Source organism: Indicator indicator, chromosome 15 (assembly GCF_027791375.1).
Source record: "Indicator indicator isolate 239-I01 chromosome 15, UM_Iind_1.1, whole genome shotgun sequence".
NCBI classification, from domain to species: domain Eukaryota; kingdom Metazoa; phylum Chordata; class Aves; order Piciformes; family Indicatoridae; genus Indicator; species Indicator indicator.
The window spans coordinates 1,607,806-1,622,401 of record NC_072024.1 but is presented as its reverse complement, the minus strand read 5'-3'; the positions used below and the strand labels follow the sequence as shown (position 1 = coordinate 1,622,401).

At 48.8% G+C, this 14,596-nt stretch overlaps 1 protein-coding gene across 1 annotated transcript in view; it reads left to right on the top strand.

The window, feature by feature from the left end:
• Nucleotides 1-14,596, top strand: part of ITPR1 (inositol 1,4,5-trisphosphate receptor type 1) — a 183,029-nt gene that overhangs the window by 95,963 nt on the left and 72,470 nt on the right. The window contains exons 34-35 of the mRNA XM_054387579.1: nucleotides 11,468-11,503; nucleotides 13,326-13,373. Coding sequence (XP_054243554.1) covers nucleotides 11,468-11,503; nucleotides 13,326-13,373 — 84 coding nt within the window. The remainder of the gene's footprint in view (nucleotides 1-11,467; nucleotides 11,504-13,325; nucleotides 13,374-14,596) is intronic.

Below are 14,596 nucleotides of genomic sequence, written 5' to 3'. Positions count from 1 at the left end.
TCAGTGAATAGGCTCTTGGAGCAAAAGTCAATGCTGAGGCTCAGTGATGTGCCTGCAGGAGCTGCTGCATGGAGAACCTGCCAAAAGGCAGCTGCAGAAGACCCTGAATGAGGTGTCTTCAGCCACTGACTAGCAAGAGCCATTACTCATGTCCCAGGGCAGGGATGGGTGCAGATGGTACTGCAGAGAGCTGAGTACTTGTGCAGAATCTGTCTTTACCAAAAAAGGTGACAGTCATGCAGCTCAGAACAGCATCTGGTTGCCTTCCTGTTGCTTCTCAGCCAAGATTTGGTGTCTGAAGCCACCTAAAATGTTTGTTGTCTTGTGGAAGAGGTGTGGTGTAACCCTATGAAGAGTGGCTGCCTTCTGGAGCTGTGTGAGGAGCTTGCTGCCATCAAAGCCATGCCTTTGGTTGGCAGTGCAGCAGCCCAGGCTGATCAGATGCTGTCAGTAGCTGGTTTGGGGCGGGGGGGAAGCCACAGCTGAGAGAGAACTTACAGGCTTAACTGAAATGAAGCTTTCTAAGGACATTTAAAAGCAGTGTGTCTGGTTTGGGCAGTGGCACATGGGGTGGAGGGATGAGGCTGAGCTGTCTCTGCTGCTGCCACTTCCTCATCCAGCTCAAAAAAAAAAGCCAAACCCCAGAAACACCACCTGTGTGGGTGCTGAATTTGAGCTGCTCTTTGCATAAATGTATAACACTGAGTAAGAGAGTGCCTGGCACCTAATTTTACTTGAAATACCAGGGGAAAAAAAAAAAAAGAAAAATATTTTCCTCTCTGTGCTGTTTCCTGCAGTCCCTCCCAAGCCAGCCTTTTATTTGGAACAAAATTCAACCACTTAAAACACTTTAGGATGTTCCTGCTCTTTCTTCAGTGGGGTAGATAATGAAATCCACCAGAAACTGCTGTCTGCAGAACTTGTTCAGTTTGATGTTGATCAGCTCAAGTTGCTGGGTGAGCTTCCTTCTGAAAAGCAGATAAGATGTGGGGAAACCTTTCAAACCCTGTTGAAGTGGGTTTGAAAGCCAAACTGTTGGTCACAGAAGGAGACCAGAAAGTGGACACATCACCCAGGGTTGGTTTGGAGGAGCTTTTCTGCTCAGCAGAGCTTTTAAGGGAGGCAGGGAGCAGAATTCCTCACAAGAGCAAAGCAGAGCTGGGGCTTCTGGGGCTGTTTTTTTTTAACCTAGCCTGTGGCTGGCATGCTCAGGTTGATGCTGTCACCATCATCCTGGCCTGTACTGGGGTCCCATCTCCAGGCTGTGGAGCCCAAGATCCAGCCAGGGTCTGAGATACCTTTCCCAAGGAAAATTGCATGAGTCTCCTGTCACCAGTTTTAGCTTCAACGAAAAGCTCCTGATGAGAAAATCCTCACCTGGGACTGCTCAGAGCATTGACCCTTCCACTTGCTGGCGGAAACTTCTTCTCCTAGCATGCCCTTCCAGTTGTCATACCCAGGAGGGAGCTGGTGGCTGGGCTGTATGCAGAGTGGGAGCCTGATTTTGGGGCTGCAAGTCAGTTTGTTGTGTGCCACAGTTCCATTTACTGCACTGCCATCACCTCTGCCCTGCGTTAGGGTGAGACACCTCAGGTGCATCTCCAAGCTTCCCACCAAACCTATGGCATTATGCAATCCCAGAGGTCCTGTGGTGTCTAACCTCTCTTTTCTCTTTCTCTCCTTTATAATCCAAGATTGTTTTCCCCTCTTACCTGGTGAGTAGCTGCCCCCCCTGTGCCCTGGGTTTGAAGTTTGTCTGTAGCACGCAATCGTTTCTGTCTGGTGCTCAAGCCCTTAGATTGTGTGGTGCTGCAGCTTCCTAGAATAGCATCCAGATCTGCAATTTTATCTTGGAGAAACTTCAGACAGAAAGTGGAATTGGTTAATTGCAAATTAAGTCGTAATCTGAACCTCTTTCCCCTTCAGTTTCTGGCTGTAATGTGCTGTCTTTCCTGCAATAAATCAGGCAGAGCGTGCAGAGCAATTTAGGATTTGGTCTGGAGGCTGCAAAGGAGGAATTTTATTGCTCCTTGGAGGAGGAACTGTGTGGAGGGAGCAGGTGTGCTCACCATCAGCAGCAGCCAGCACTGCCTGCTTATAGAAAGGGGTTCAGATGGCGCTTGAACCACAGACAAGTCTCAAAGGAAATCCTGGGGTTTCATTTAGGGTTTTGTTATAATCCCTTTATCAACCCTGGGAACTGCAAGCATTCAGGGCAGAGAATGCAGAGATCTCTATTATTAGGTTAAAATGGTTCAGTTCCTTTGCTGTTGAACTAAGCACAGCTTCATTTTTCTGATCAGCTGAAATGCTCCTCAGGGTTGAATTGCTGAAGCAACTTTCGTGGCAGGACCTGCCAGTGCTGGTGTGGGGTTTGCAGAGATCTGCTTGAGTTCCTTGAGTTATCTTAGCTGCTTGCTGCAAGGTGCCTGCAGTGAGAAGCCAAACAACAGATAGAAAAAATGGCCAGACTGGAAGTCATGATAGAAAGGCAACGTTCTGGTCCCCCTTAACGTTCTCTGAGGGAAGAAAGGGAGTGCCCTTTTCTCTGGAATTCACCTGGAAGGCAGGAAATCCCCCACAGAACAGGAAGGATGGTGAGTGCTGTGACCTGAGCATGAGGATGACTGCACCCCCTGCAAATCCAGGGGCTCAGCCAGGTGGTTGCTGGAATGTCTCCAATGCTGGAGAAGTGGTGTGGAAGGGGTAGCAGAGTTCAAATCTGTTGACCTAGTTCATAGATTCATAGAATGGTTCAAGTTGGAAGGGACCTTCAAGATCATCCAGTTCCCGCCCTCTGCCATGGGCAGGGACACTTCCCACCAGCCCAGGTTGCTCAAGGCCTCATCCAACCTGGCCTTGAACAGGGAGGGGACATCCACAACCTCCCTGGTCAAGCTGTTGCAAGTGTCTCCCCACCCTCAGTGTGTTGATGTGGTTCTGTGAGGAGTGTAGTTTTTGTTGGGAGCAGGGGACAGGAAGGAACTGGAGTTTTCCACAAAGCAGCAGTGTGGTGTTTATCTTCACATTAATAGAGTCTGAGGGCCATGATCTGATCTGGCACAAATGGTGATAGCATCTCCAAGCTGTTGTAGATGTTTTTAGCTGTGCAGCGTCTGCTGTTGTGGCAGAATTCCTGTAAAAGGGCTGTTTTTGAGGACAGAAATTGGGATACTCTTGAGAAAGAAAAACATCTTGCAGTATTTCCAAAGCATCCAGGTTCCTTTCAACTTCTACCAGCTCCCAGAGCTTTGGGATAGTGGCTATGTGGGGCTGGTCTCAGACAAAAAGCAGAAAAGCTATCTTGAAAGCTGGATGAAAAGCATGATTTGTTTTGATAGGAAACCAGAACCTTGAAAGTGTTTTGCATCTTATTTGCACCTGATTTGCAATGTGGTTGTGTTGGGTTTGCCCTGGTCTGGGGGAGCTGGGTGCTTAGAACTTATGTTTTTGGTTTGTGGAGCAGCTCCTGTTTCTTGGGCCCTCCTCAAGCATCAGGAAGTTGTTGGGAGCTGAAGGGGTCGAACCTGAGCTGAAGAGCTTTACAGGGTGGTCTTAACATTGGCTTTGTGTGGGTGACTTGAGTAATAGGACAGTAGCAGCCCCCAAGGCAGAGCACTGTCATGGTGGCTGTAAAAGCCCTTGGGGTGAGTCTCCTTGGGATGGACTCCTTGGCTGGAACTGCTCTAGTCCTGATCTTGGAGCTGTTGACTGTGCTGGTACCTCAGAGGAGGTTCCAAACCTAGGTACACTTTCTGGAGTGCCATCAAGTGTGAATCTTCACACATCAGTGACAACTAAACCCTGCTTTAATTAGACCCCACAGCTTAACTAACTTCTCATTCAATCCTCAACCCACCCTAAGTTCAGGCATGATATAAATGCAGCCTGGAGAAGAGAAGGCTCCAGGGAGACCTCAGAGCAGCCTTCCAGTTTCTGAAGGGGCTACAGGAGAGGAGAGCTGGGGAGGGACTTGAGGCAAGGGAATGACAGGATGAGGGACAATGGCTTTGAGCTGGGAGAGGGGAGATTGAGACTGGAGATGAGGAAGAAATTCTTGGCAGTGAGGCTGGGGAGACACTGGCACAGGTTGCAGGGAGGCTGTGGATGTCCCCTGCCTGGAGGTGTGCAAGGCCAGGCTGAATGAGACCTTGAGCAACCTGGGCTGGTGGGAGGTGTCCCTGCCCATGGCAGGAGGTTGGAACTAGGTGAGCTTGAAGGTTCCTTCCAACCCAACCCATTCTGTGAATTCATGACTGGGATGGTGTTTCATGCTCCAGGCTGTGCTGGTGAGCTCCACCATGGGCTCCCTGTGGTCCAGCCCAGCCCCAGCAGCACAGCTCCCTCCCAGCTGAGGCGTTCCTGCTCTCAGTGCCACGTTCCTGTCCACTCCATCCCCAGAGGTGGCTGGGGACACTGTGGCCCAGTTTCCACCTGCAGTGCAAGCCTCGGGCAGTCAAACACAGCCAGCCTGGAGAGGCAGATGAATATTTATGGGCTGCCAAGGCGAGAAGTGTCGGTGCTGACCTGCAGGTGGCACGCTCAGGATGCTGAACAGGGCTGGGAGATGTCCTACTTTGGGTTGGGTTTGTGTTGGGTGGTTTGTGTGGTGTTTTTTTTTTTCCTCTATCTCCATTCCCTCCCCCCCTCTCCCAGCCACATTGCAGTGAGCTGCTCAGCTGGGCACCTGCCAACATTCAGGCAGCAGTTACATAAGAACAGCTTTTTTTTTTTTTTTCCCTGCCTTTTTTTTTTTCCTGGAATTTGGGCCTGCTGCTGCTGTGTGACCTTCAGTGGTGATTGCCAATAAAGGCGGTGGAGATGTTTACAGACAGGGAGAGCTGTGCCAGACCCTGTGCCGGGAGCTGCTGCCGCTTCCCATGACCACCCAACCCATGCCATGGCAGCTGCCCCTTTGCTTTTCCAGGGGGAAAAGTGGGAGCTGCTCTGCTCTTTTCCCTCTAAACCCCCAACCCAGGGCTGGGGCAGGAGCCAGCAGCACCTTGAGTTTGCCATCTCTTAATTTAACCCTTTGGGGATTTGAAGTTAAAGTTGGAATGAAACAGAACTTTGGTGTTTGTTTAGGGTTTTTTTCCTGTTGTTGTTGGGGGGGGGGTTTCCAGAACTGTATGGACATACCTGAAGGGGCCTGTAAGAAGGCTGCAGAGGGACTGTTCCCAAAGGCCTGCAGGGACAGGACCAGGGGCAATGGTTGGAAATGAGAGCAGAGCAGACTGAGATTGGATGTGAGGAACAAGTTGTGCACCAGGAAGGTGTGGAATGCTGCAACAGGTTGCTCAGGGAGGGATTTGAGGCCCCCTGCCTGGAGATAGTCAAGGTTAAGCTCAACAAGGCTGTGAGCAAGTTGTTCTAGTGGAAGATGTCCCTGCTGACTGCAGGGGATTGGACTGGATGTGCTCTGGAGCTCCCTTCCAGCCCAAACCATTCTACGATGCTTCAGGTCCTGGTTTAATGGCCACGGTGGTGTTGGGTTGAAGGTTGGACTCAGTGGTCTTGGTGGTCTCTTCCAACTGAAACAATTGTAGGATGTCATTTTTGTTCAGTCATGCAGCTGAGAGAACTGAATCCAACAGATTATTCCCTGCAGACCTACTTGCTATAGATTAGGGATTGGGCTGAGTTTGGGTTTTTTCAGCTCTTCACTTTGGTCTGGAGGTTTCAGGTAGGCGAAAAGGGAACTGAAAAATCCAGGTTCAAAGGGGATTGGCTGAAGTAACCATCTCAGTGCTCTTTATCAGTGATAAACTAAAATCCAGGATGGCTAAGGTGCAACGTAAGTGCTGGTTTATGCACCCCCTGATTGGAACTGGAGAATTTATTAACCTCTGAAGTGCTGGAGAGATGCACTTAAGAAATTCTTTTTCTCCTTGCAGCAAGAGCTTACTCCATGGTCATTTCTCTTGTGTATTTGCACTTAGACAGTGCTTCACTTGTTATGTCTCAAGCAGAGGAAATGCAGGCACTCATAAATTTTTGTGGGCTGCCTTTATATGTTTGGTTTGTTGGTTGGGGTTTTTTTTCCCCTTTCCTCTTCAGAAATCCTACAATCTTTGGACTGTTTTTGTTGCACAAACTGGAACTCGGGGGTGAGCTCTTTGGAAAAGGGAAGCAGGAATATTTCTTATAGTTCTTTGTAAGCAGGAGGGGTGTGGAATTTAGTTCTGTCATCTTCCTAGTGAATTCCAACTGTGAAATGTGTGGGGAAGATAGTCCTGACTGGGTTCAGTCCTTGTGAAGGAGCTGGAAGGTTGAGGATTTAGAGAACTGGTTGCACTCCTGTTTGAGGTCAGTGATTTATCAGAGGCTGAAGTCTCCAGGAAAGCCCCAGCCCAAGTCAAACATGCTGTCTGCACTGGAAACTCTGGAAAATGAGGGAAGACATTCCTGTAGGCAGAGCTCTGTGACCTTTCAGTGCAGGCACTGACATCCCTTGTGCCAGATTTCCCACCTCATCGTCTGGCAGTGCACAGTCTCTGCAAACTGGCTGAGATAAGGGAGGGGAAAAAGAATTCTTCAGCCATGTCCCTGCACTGGGTGTGTGCTGCAGTGGGGAGATGAGGGAGGCTGAAGGTGTGGTTGCTGCTCCATCACATGCCAGTGAGAGCTGAGGGGCTGCCTCTGCCCCCCTGTAGATGCCAGGAGTCTTCTGTGAGGGCTGGGAGAGCTGCAGGACCTGTGGCAGGGCAAGGTGCTGCTCCACATCTCCTGCTGCCTCTGAGTTTGGGGAGGTGTGAGATCCTCCATCACTAACAATACACCAGCCAGGAGCTTCAGGGCAGGGCTGTGACAATGGTGGGAAGTTTGTCAAAGCAGTTCAGTGCTCTTGGTTCCCAGTTCATAGATTCATAGAATGGGTTGGGTTGAAAGGGACCTTAAAGATCATCCAGTTCCCATGGCCATGGGCAGGGACACCTCCCACCTGCCCAGGTTGCTCAAGGCCTCATCCAGCCTGGCCTTCAACACCTCCAGGGAGGAGGCATCACAGTCATTCCCCTCTGCCCTGAAGCTTCTCCATAGCAAGTCAGCTCTGTTTGATGAACACCTGCAGATCATCTGCAGAGGTTAGGAAATTCCTGTCCAGTTTTTTTTTTTGTCCAAGGTAACAGGAGACTTGGCAAGCAGGTGACCTACATGGAGTTTTCTGGTGGTATTGAGGAGTCATGAAAGGACAGCAACATAGTTTGTGCTCTGGTCTGTTGGCATGGGTGAGATTAGGTGGGGCTTTAGCTCTGTGTCCTGCAAGGAAGAACTTCACTGAATGCATTGCAAGGAGAACAGAGAAGAAACTGAAAAAAGGGAGGGAAGAAAAACTGGAAAGGGACTTCCAGAACTTTCTGAACAACCAATCCCAGTGGAACACCAGGATTCTTCCTAAACACCTGCTGGAGCTCCAGCTGATCCTGGAGATGGTCATGCAGGAGCTGAGGCAGTGGGCAGTGGTTTCACAGTAAAACATCTGAGATCTTTCCTCTAGTTCTTTGCATCTTAGCACATAACCAAGCTATCAAAAGCTTCCTGTGATCTTTGGCTGACTGACTCTGTAGTTGGGGTTTTTCCCTTCTTCTTTTCCTCTTCTGTGCCACCTCTGTCCCCACCTCACCCCCAGTAATTAACACGGAGTTGGGTTAGTTCCTAAAATCACAGATTTCAGGATCAGAAGGGACCACTCAAGAATTGAGCCAAACTTCCTGCTTAGCGCAGGGCATCTCATTTCTCACCACTGCTTCCCTGCTGAGCCAGATCAGTCTAGCTTGACTAAGCTTCTTCAGAATGCTCAGTGTGGATCGTGAAGGCCTCCCAGGACAGGTGTCAGCTTACTGTTGCCTGGCATCAGCTGGTCACCTCCCTACCTGATTTTTAGGGGCATTTGGAGAAAGACCTAAAGGCAATGTGGGCAGCTGACATCAGCCCATGGAAGTTCAGCCAGTCTGAGGTTGGTCACATCTCAATCCTTGGAACTCAGAGGTGGCCTAAAGTGGAGGACCTTGTCTTGGATTGTCCATTGTTTTGTCAAAATTCCAAATTTTGAGGCTGAAAAGAAAAGGATGAGGGTTTTGCAAGTGCTCACACACTGATAAGATGATTCCTGATAAGACGATTCCTCCCCCATTTGTAGTATGACAGTAGAGGATGTTTTCCATCCTGTTTGGCTGAAGCTACTTATCTGGAGGAGACCAAATCTACATGAACTGGGTTCTCCACCTGCTTTTTCAATGCATTTCAAGCCCTTTTAGGGATGTTTGCTACATAGTTTAAAAAGAACCCTGAGAAAAGCAATCCTGAGGCTTTAAACCTGAATGGAAATCCTTCTGCATTTCCTCAGACTGTTTCCAACTTTTTCTGCACAATGCTCAGGGTTGGGATTTTCTGTGGAAGACAGACATGAACAACTTTTCATCTTGATAGTTGCTTTGAAAGCAAATGAAAGGAAAGCTTTTAGCCCTTCCTCCAAACCATAAAGGAAAAGGACTGAAAGCTCTCCCATCCCTCCTAAGTTGAGATGTCATCAGTTCACAGCTGAGCTGTCACTTGCTTTGGTGGTTTTTGAGGTAGGTGCATCCACCTACCTCAAAAGTCAGATAAAGACCATTCTGGGAAGCAGAGTGTTGGGGAAATGGATGCTAGAAGCATTGCGGTCACCACCAGGGCACAGAAATTGTCATTCTCCTGTTACAGCTAATGATGAGGGGTCTGCTTGCCAGCCTTGAGGGAATGGAAAGTTCAGAGGAAGGGCTGAGGGGGTTTGCACAGCAAGTTAAAAGAACTTTTGCTGCTGATCGGAGAATCAGTATGGTTTCAGCTGGAAATGACCTCTAAGATCATTGAGTCCAACCACTGTGATGTTCACCTGGCTGCTCTTACTGAAGTGTCTCAAAATTCTGCAGTCCTCAGAAATCTCCCAGCCCTCAAACCACCACTTTTCTTCCAGGTGGAGAGCTGAGGTGCATGGAATCAGAAGAAATCTAGCAAAAATGGTGCTTGAGTTCTCTCCCACCCTGTTTAATCCTCCTCTAAAGCATCAGCTGATGTTTCACCATTGCAGCACATGGGGATCATAGACTCAGAGAGTGGTTTGGGTTGGAAGGAACCTTAAAGATCATTCAGTTCCAATTCCCTGCCATGGGCAGGGACACCTCCTACCAGCTCAAGGCTTCATCCAGCCTGGCCTTGAACACCTCTAGGGAGGGGACATCCACAGCCTCCCTGGGCCACCTGTTGCAGTGTTTCCCACCCTTGCCACAAAGAATTTTTTCCTAAAACAGAAATTCCTAAAATATATTCCTAAATATGATCCAAAAGTAAATCTGCTTTTATTTAACACTTCCCCAGGTTGCCTTAGAGTGAGAGGGTTCACCCCAGGGTTGGCACCTCTAAGGGACCTGGAGATGTTTTTGATGAGGTCCATGAAAAACAGCTGACAAGAGGCCAGCTGCTGCTTTTCACCTTGAAATCCCTGCCCAGTGTCTTGTGGTTTTGGTGGCAAACCAGCTGGAAACCACACACCCCGCTGCCCACCTCCTTCTAGTTGAGCAGACATCTATGGGCCCCTTGGTAGAGCAGGCACTTGTGGCACCAATCTCTGCACTGTGGGATAGTGCAAAGTGAAGCAGAGTAGCTACAGCTCAGCAATTCTTTGCTTTTTTAACCCATTTTGATTCAGTAACAATTGGAGTGTTTGGAGCTTCTATTCCTGCTTGAAAGATTGCTGAAGGCTCTGCTTATTGAAAATGCTCCATCTGAGCATTGCCCAGGGCAGTAGCTTTTGCTTGCAAATGAGTTTGTGGAGCTGGTTCTAACATGCTGATCTGTTTATAAAAGCTGTCTGTGCTCTGGTGGGAAGGCAAAGGAATCTGCTAGCTGGTATATGTCTTTTTTTTCCCTCTTTAAGACAGAAAGATCAAACTAATTTCATGCTGATTCTTCATCTGTTCTGGCTTTCAGCCCCAGGATGTACACCCGTGTTCGATCTAATTTGGGGTCATGGTATAAGCCTGGGAATCAGAGAATGGTTTGGGTTGGAAGGGACCTTTGAAAGTCATCTAGTCCAGCTTCCCTGAGGGAACAAGGAAACCTGCACTGGGAATCCAAAGTCCTGTGTGTTATCTTGTGGCAGGCACGTCCATTTGTCCTGCCAGCTTTGGCCTCCCCTGGAAGGAAGGTACCTAATTTCCCCTGCAAGGCAACACAAACCCTGACTGCTCTTGGCTGCTTAAGGGAGAAATGTTCTGCTGTGCTCTGAAGCAAGTTGTGCAGGCAGTATCTGCAGTCAGAACAACGTGCCCAGACTCCCTAATGACTTGATCACGGCGTGTCCAGCCTATGGGCAGCATGGGTGCACGAGGTGTGGGGGGGCTCTGCAGGAACTCCCTGTTCTCCTGCAAGAAATGAGGTCCTTCCTGTTAACTTTAGATCCTGCCTCAATTTTGACCAAGAGAGGAATGGTTTGCATGCTTGTGAGGGTTCCAAGAGTGGTGACAATGCAAGGAAATGGCGTACCAAAGGCCGTGTGAATGAGCCAGGAGGAAAGTCCATTAGGAGAGGAACGGAGGAGGCTTCTTCCTGGCCAAGGAGCCCCTGCCCACGGAGCGGGGTGGGGGAAGTGCCTAGCTCCTTTCTGGGAAGCAGAGGCTCTCCCTATTTCAAACTTGTGGATCTTGAGTCCTTCCCCTCCCTAAGCTGCAGCAGCAGGTGTTAGGTTAAACCCCCATGGTCACTCTCCCAGCCTGTGCCTGATTTGTGTGTCTGGTCGGTGTGCCCTCTGGGCAGAGGTGGGCAGTGAGTGGCCAATTGCTGTGGTATTGCTGTATTGTCCGAGTCCTCCTTAGTGTCTGTTGCTGAGAAGCTCGATCAATTTGCCCACTACGAAGCAGGCAGCTCCATTTGACTGTTTAGCTCTCTGTTGTGTGTCTGAGCTCTACTAGGTCCGAGCTGCTCATCTTCATTTTCAATCTGAGAAGCTGTCACCCTTCAGCCTTGTATTTCATTGCTCATGTTTGCTGCTCTGGCTTTTATCTCAAGAAAAATGTGTTGATGGATGAGAAGCCACCAGAAGTTTGGGTTGGTTTGTTGGTTTCGTAAACCTAACATGGTAAGGCTGCTGCCTTGCTGTGACATGCAGCCCTGCCTTCCTCTCCCTCTCTCCTGGTCCAAGCAGGCTGCCCCAAAGTGCATTTCTGCACCTGCAGAACTGCAGCTTTTTATCGCTTGTGCCTCCTGCCTTGACGCAAAGTTACTTGGGGATGATCAAAGGATGCCTGCTCTGTTGTCAGACTGGGGTTGGGAGGGTGTAAACACTAAAGATGGCTGTAATTAGTTGGTGATGATTCAGCTGGAGTGGAGAGTGCTTTGCTTAGCTCCTTTCCCTGAAGTGCTGACCACTGGCTTGCTGTTGGGGTGAAGGGTCCCTGGCGGGTGACTAATTTCTCTGCATTTTACTTTCAACCAGCTGCCGCAGCCTCCCGAAACGGAAAGCCCTGTAGAGGTGTGTGCCACCCACCTATATTTGTCCAGCAGGCAAATATTGGTGGCTTTTTGGAGTAGTGGAGTGTCTTGTTGGTTCAACATCCCCTTCCCTCCCCTCCCTCCCCCTTGTGAAACGTGTTGTTCCTGCGTGCTGCTAGATGCTGACTCACAAAGCGATTTCTCAAAGTGGTTTCATCCAGTACAACACCAGGCTGAAAATATGGGAAAAGCCTGGAAAGCAGGCCCAAAGAAATGTGCCTGGACAAAGGAAGCCAAAGGACAAGTGTTGGAACCAGGTCAAGTTAGTGCAGGTCTTGCAACCGTTCCCTTTAGCTTTTGAGAGGGGCAATGTTTGGGAAGTCTCCTCTCAAATCCCCCTGCACTGGCAAAGTGAGACTTTGCCTCCTGATACACAGTTGGGATTTCCCTTACCTCACTTCAGACTTTGATAAGGAAATGGAGGTGCCAGCATGAGTTAGTGGAATCCTAGAATGGCTTAGATTGGAAGGGACCTTGGAGATCATCCATTCCAACTTCCCTGCCATGGGCTGGGGCACCTCTCAGCCAGACTCAGCTGCTCAGGGCCTCAGAAGGCTGCTCAAGCCCACAGCAGCTGGATGTTCCCTGTTAAAATCATAGACTGGTTTGGATTGGAAGGGACCTTAAAGGTCATCCAAACTCAACACCCTGCTATGGGAACCTTCTACCAGACCAAGCTGCTCGAAGTTCCAACCAACCTGGCTTTGAATGGGGTATCCAGAAAGACTGGGTGGGCATCACATCTCAGGGTTGCTCTCTCTGTAGGGGATTGGGTATGTAGGCACTTCTCCTTCATCAGATGGTCCAGCACTAGTTCACATGAGGCAGATTCTTTGCCAAAATGAAGATTTAAGAACTTCTGAACCTTCAAATTGTTTTCAGATTAATGAGACATCCAGAGGTGGCCCTGGGAGGTGATACAACTGGGTGCTGTATCAGTGCAAACCCAACTGAAACCACACAAATCTAGGGCAGTGTTGATGTTCTGAGCTATAGAAATCTGAAGATGGTAAATGTTTTGAAATCATGAATTGAAAAAACCCCACAGTTTGTGGTAGTTCAGACCTTGTATTTGTAAGTTGTTGGGGGTTTGTTGTGTGTGTAAAGTAGTGTTTCAATGTAACCTGGAAGTCTGAGTGGTCATAGAATGACTTTGAGATGTTTGGGAGGATGTTCCTAAATGTTTTCAGAAGGCTTTAAAGCAGCAGCTCCTCAGTGTACAAAATGGAAGATCCACTCCTGAAAATTTGCTTCCTGTAGATGATATCTGAAATAAGATTTGATTTGGAAATGGGCATGTGCCAAGGGACTCCATCCAGTCAATGAGTGGAGTCCATGGCACTGGAAGGGGAAATCCCCCCAGGTTTTGTCAGAGGCTCTCCAGTCTCAAAAGAGTTTTGCTGACCACAGTCAGATCCCTTGAAATACCTGCAGCTGCAGCAGGAGTGGCTGGGGTGTTTGTGTGTGTCTGTGTACATGTCAGCATGGGCATGCATGGTTGGAGTTCTCAGCTCTTATGCCTTCCTGGTAGCTCCCCTTAGACAGATTTGTCTTTCCTGAATCCCATGAGAGTGTGTGGGCACAGGTGCATGCCAGGGGGTCTGCCCAGCAGGCTGGTGCAGTGCTGCCAGAGCTCATGGAGGGCAGATGTTCTGTTCAGAGAGCTTGTCAGTTGGTCTTCCTCATCTTCCCCCCCATGCCTTCCAGCTGTGATCTCCCTTAATATTGTCCATCAGTGCAAAGATGTTAGTGTCTCTGTAGTGTTGTTCTGCCTTACAATGAAATCTCTGCACGTGCAGCAGGAGCTTGATCAAAGTCTACCCCAGAGGCAACTGGAGGATCATAGAAGGGTATGTACAGCAGTTAAGCATGTTCAGAACTAATCCTCTACCTTTTCCTTTTACACAGTGAAGTCATGTCAGCAACTTCTGTGGGCAACTGCTTGCTGTTGGTCTCTTGGAACATCTGAAATGATCACCCTTCCAAAATGGGGTGCTGGAGCACCTCCTCTTGGATTCAGTGAAAGGGGCAAGAGCTTGGCTTCTCCCAAGTAAACCTCAAATCCTGGTCTAGTCTGGTGACCCTTTCAAAGCACTCCCTTTTGGTGGTGATCACACAGTTATGAAGGGAGGTTAAGGAGTGCTTGTGGAATTCGGCTGCTTTGGGCTCACCTCCTTCAGAAAGAGCCAAGCTGCAACATCAACACTAATGATGCATTTCTGTTTCTCCTGCTCTTGTAGCTGGGAGCAGAAAAGCAGCAGCTTAGAACTGCTTCACTCTTGCACATTACCAAAGATTCTCTGGTTCAGGGCTTTTAACAGGGTTGTGATGCCCCTTGAGCAGGGTTTGTGTTGCATCTGCTCGACTGGGAAGTGCAGAACAATTTTCTCTGCTTCTCTTAGTTTACCTTGCTGGTGGATGCAGATGAACCCAAATGCTGTTGGGTTTGTTGGGTATTTTTTCCCCCCTCTGTAGCATATTTGATTTTTCTCCTTGCTGCCAAACATCTGATATTTGTTTGCATACTGTACCCATCAAAGTGGTGTACAACAGCAACAGGATGGTTAAAGAACTGGTCTGGAGCCAAGCATTGCAGCTGAATTAATTATAACATTGCTTAAATACCACTTTTCTTTTTTATTTTTTTTCCTCTCCCCTCTACTTTCCTCCTTGTACTCGTTAGCTAACACAGCAAATCAGTTTGTAGGAAACTAAGTTTTCCTTCCTAGCTAGAACTGGAAGTGCTGGTGAAGGTGGATTGCCCAAGCTCCAGAGCCATGGATCAGAACTGTCCCAGGCTAGAAACAGCAAATGTTCAACATTGTCATCCCACTGCTGTTTTCTAGTTGCTAGCTCCTGTAGGCAGCCAGAAGTCTGTCCTCAAAGCAGGAGCTCCTGGTCTCTACACTCACCCCAAAGATTTTGACCATGCAATACAAGTTGCCTTCAGCTCCACAGTGGACCAGAAGTAAAGTCCAGGGGCACTTCCAGGAGCTGTAGGTATCCTTCTGAATTGAGGAGGAGGTGGAGTTCAGCAGTTCTTGCTGTTGGATGTGTGTTGTTGGTCCTGTAG